Below are 3,352 nucleotides of genomic sequence, written 5' to 3'. Positions count from 1 at the left end.
CTACGAGTCTCCTTCAATTTCCAGCTGTTTAATTCCTATGGAATTGGCAAATTTTAGACCCCATAGGAGGGCCATTCCCTCCGCTTGAGTGACAACATTGTTCTTTAGATAGCCTGTGTAGGCTGCCACAACATTCCCCAACTGGTCGTGGATGATTCCACCCCCCGCCTGGCAGGCATTTAGGGAAGATCTATCAAAGTTTAGTTTAAATGAGTGGAGTTTTGGGGTTGACCATTTGGTCAATCTCCTTTTGTTTTTGGCATTGTTGTTGAAGATTTCAAACTCTGGGGGGAGCTTCCAACTTTCAGAAATTTTTTTCTCCATCCAATTAGGAGGATTGGGGGGGGCTTTTCCACTTTTTCACCAATATATTTTCTGAAATCATCTTAAAGCAATTGTGTAAGACACTTTTAGGGGGGTTTTAGTATCTCTGAAGATTTTGTTGTTTCTCTCTTTCCATAACGCCTAGTAGATGTGCGGCGGTATCTACCTCCATAATTGGATGATGAGGGTGTGGTGGGAGTGGGGATTCCATCTAAAAAACAAACTGCTTAAATTCTTTCTGGAAGATCCAATGGAGACCACATTTCTAGAGGGTGTTAATCCACAGATGTTCAGCAAAGGGGCAGAGGACAAACAGGTGGTCAATAGTTTCCTCACCAGCTTTACATAGGATGCATCTATTGGAGAGTTGGAAGCCCCTCTTTTTTAGGTTGTCTAAGGTTAGGGTTTTACCATGTATTAGAGACCACCAAAAGAAGTTGATTTTAGGGATTAGCTGAGAGTTCCATATCTTCTTCCAGCACTCAACATTAGCAGGGGGTCTCAAGAGCTGTCTATAAGCAGATTTGACTGAGAAGGTGCTTGATTGGATCTCTTTCCAAATGAAACTATCTTCATGAGGGGATAGGGGGATTCTAATCTCCAACATAATATTCTAAAGGTCCTGAGCTATGGGTAGTAGGTTGGGCTTGTTTCTGAAGAAATGAACAATGTTCTTCCATCATCTCCTTCCTGGTTCCATATAATCCGCAATATAATCCCCTAGGAGTTCCTTTAGGTGGTGCATAATTTGGTGGAAGCGAGCTTAGATCCTTGGGGAAGGTCTCCCATACTCAAATTGTAATAGAATTGCTCCTGATCTAGGTACTTTTCTTTGATAATGTTACACCAGTCTGCCTCACCTTTAGCCAAGGTCCATCCAATTTTCACCATTAACGTCTTATTCAGGGCATTTATCTTTCTTATACCTAGACCACCCATTGACTTGGGTAAGTACACCTTGTCCCAATTGACCAAAGCAAGGTGTTTTTTTTCCTCCAAGCCCGTCCATAAGAAGGTTCTTTGGATTTTCTCAAATTTTTCCCCCATGGCTCCAAATATTTTAAACATGGATAGAAAGTACACTGGAATTCCCTATAGGGAAGCTGCAAGGAGTTGGACCTTTCATGCGCTACTAAGGAATTTTCCTTTCCAACCAGCAAGCTTCTTTTGCATCCGCTCAAGGATAGTGTTCTAGAAAGTGGGTGTGACTTCTTTGACTGTGAAGGGGAGACCAAGGTAAGTCCCCAGAAGAGTAGCAATCTTGCATCTAAGAATCGAGAGAATTCTGAGTTGGAGGTCATTAGGAGTGTTGAAAAAGAAGAGAGTACTCTTCTCATAATTTATACATTGCCCCGAGGCCTTGGCATAATCAGCCAGTATCTTCCATTGTTGGCCTCCCTGATAGATGACTTACCAAAAAGAAAGGTGTCATTGAAAAAATTGTTTAATATTAGAGGGGGGAGCGTGGAAGCAGATTTGAATCCTTGAAGTCTTCCATTGGTAATCAGATCAGCCACATTTTTACTCAAGACTTTAGCAATCATGATGAAGAGGTAGGGTGATAGAGGGTCACCTTGTTGGATACCTTTTTCAGCTTTGAAACAACCCCTAGGAGTCCCATTAATCAAGACTAAGAACTAAACTGTGGCAACATACTCCCGTATCATATCCACTACCTTCTGGTTGAAGCCAAGCTTTAAGAGAGTTTTGAGTAAAAAACACTAGTTAAGATTATCATATGCTTTTGAAATATCTAGTTTGAAAGCCATACCTGGGATCCTGCTCCTATCCATGGAGTGAATTATTTCATGGGTGGCAATGGCAACATCCAAAATTTGGTGGCCCGGGACAAAACCTTTATGGGATGGGCTGATAAACTTCACCAGGAGGGGTTTAATTCTATTCACAAGGACCTTGGAAATTATCTTGTATATGGTATTGCATAGACTTATGGGTCGGAAATCCTTCATGCAATTGGGGTTTGCAATCTTAGGGACAAGAACAATGTAAGTGTTATTGATTTTTTTTTAGTAATTTCCTCATCTTGAAGAAATCCTCCATAGCTTTTGTAACATCATAATTAACAATGTCCCAATAATCCTGAAAGAACGCTGAGGGGAAACCATTCGGGCCTGGGGTCTTATAAGCACCCATTGCAAAGGCAGCCAAATGGACTTCTTCCAAGGAGATAGGAGTAGTTAGCTGATAGTTATCATCCTCCTCAATGACATTCAAAAGCTTGCTCAAAAGGCTATCTTGAAGAGACACATCATTCCTTCCAGACTCCATGTATAATCCTATGAAAAATTCAGTGGCACTCTGTTTGATTAAGGAGTCACCAGTGATCTCCTGATCAGAGTCATCCCTTAGACTCTTGATGTAGTTCCTTCTCCTATGGATGTAGGTCGATCTGTGGAAGAAGGCCAAATTTCTATCCCCTTCCTTCAGCCAATGAATTCTAGATCTTTTCTTCCAGTAAACTTCCTCCTTAGAGAGGATATCCTTCCAACTCTTGTGACACTCCTCTTCCTCCATCAAAATAGGGTCAGGGGGGTTACCAGTAGCCATAATACTTTGAAGTTGTTCCAGTCTGAAGCCCAGAACCTTCTTTTTCTTGAAGATATCTCCAAAGGTAGCCTTATTCCAACCTTTGACCTCCCTGTTAATGAGTTTTAACTTCTCCATGATTCTAAACATAGCGGTCCCTTGAACCGGGGAACCCCCCCAGTTCCTAACTAGGTCTATGAAATCTGGGTGAGAGGCCCACATAATCTCATGGCAAAAAGGGGGAGGACCCTGGTAGGATCTATCCTTCCAATGGAGAAGAAGGGGGTTATGATCAGAAGAAGTCCTTGGAAGCATTTTTAGGAAGGAGTTATGGCTAATTTCCCAATTGGTGGAGACCAGGAATCTATCTAGTCTAACTTGAATTAGGTGTTTGCCTTTCCTATTATTCGACCAGGTGAAGGGAGCACCCTGGAGGTCAATATCAACAAGGCTCAAAACATTGACGAGGTTGGAAAGATCT

General features: G+C 41.9%; 1 protein-coding gene across 1 annotated transcript; it reads right to left on the bottom strand.

Moving 5' to 3' along the window:
- Window positions 1-3,009, bottom strand: LOC131027275 (uncharacterized). The gene is made up of 2 exons (XM_057957294.2): window positions 2,410-3,009; window positions 1-168 (listed from the first exon to the last, which is right to left on the bottom strand). The coding sequence occupies exons 1-2, from the start codon at window positions 3,007-3,009 to the stop codon at window positions 1-3; spliced, it is 768 nt and encodes a 255-aa protein (XP_057813277.2).
- Between the last annotated feature and the right edge of the window lie 343 nt (window positions 3,010-3,352).

Source organism: Cryptomeria japonica, chromosome 1 (genome assembly GCF_030272615.1).
Source record: "Cryptomeria japonica chromosome 1, Sugi_1.0, whole genome shotgun sequence".
Lineage (NCBI taxonomy): Eukaryota > Viridiplantae > Streptophyta > Pinopsida > Cupressales > Cupressaceae > Cryptomeria > Cryptomeria japonica.
The sequence above is the reverse complement of the archived record's forward strand: the minus strand, read 5'-3'. Positions and strand labels throughout refer to the sequence as shown.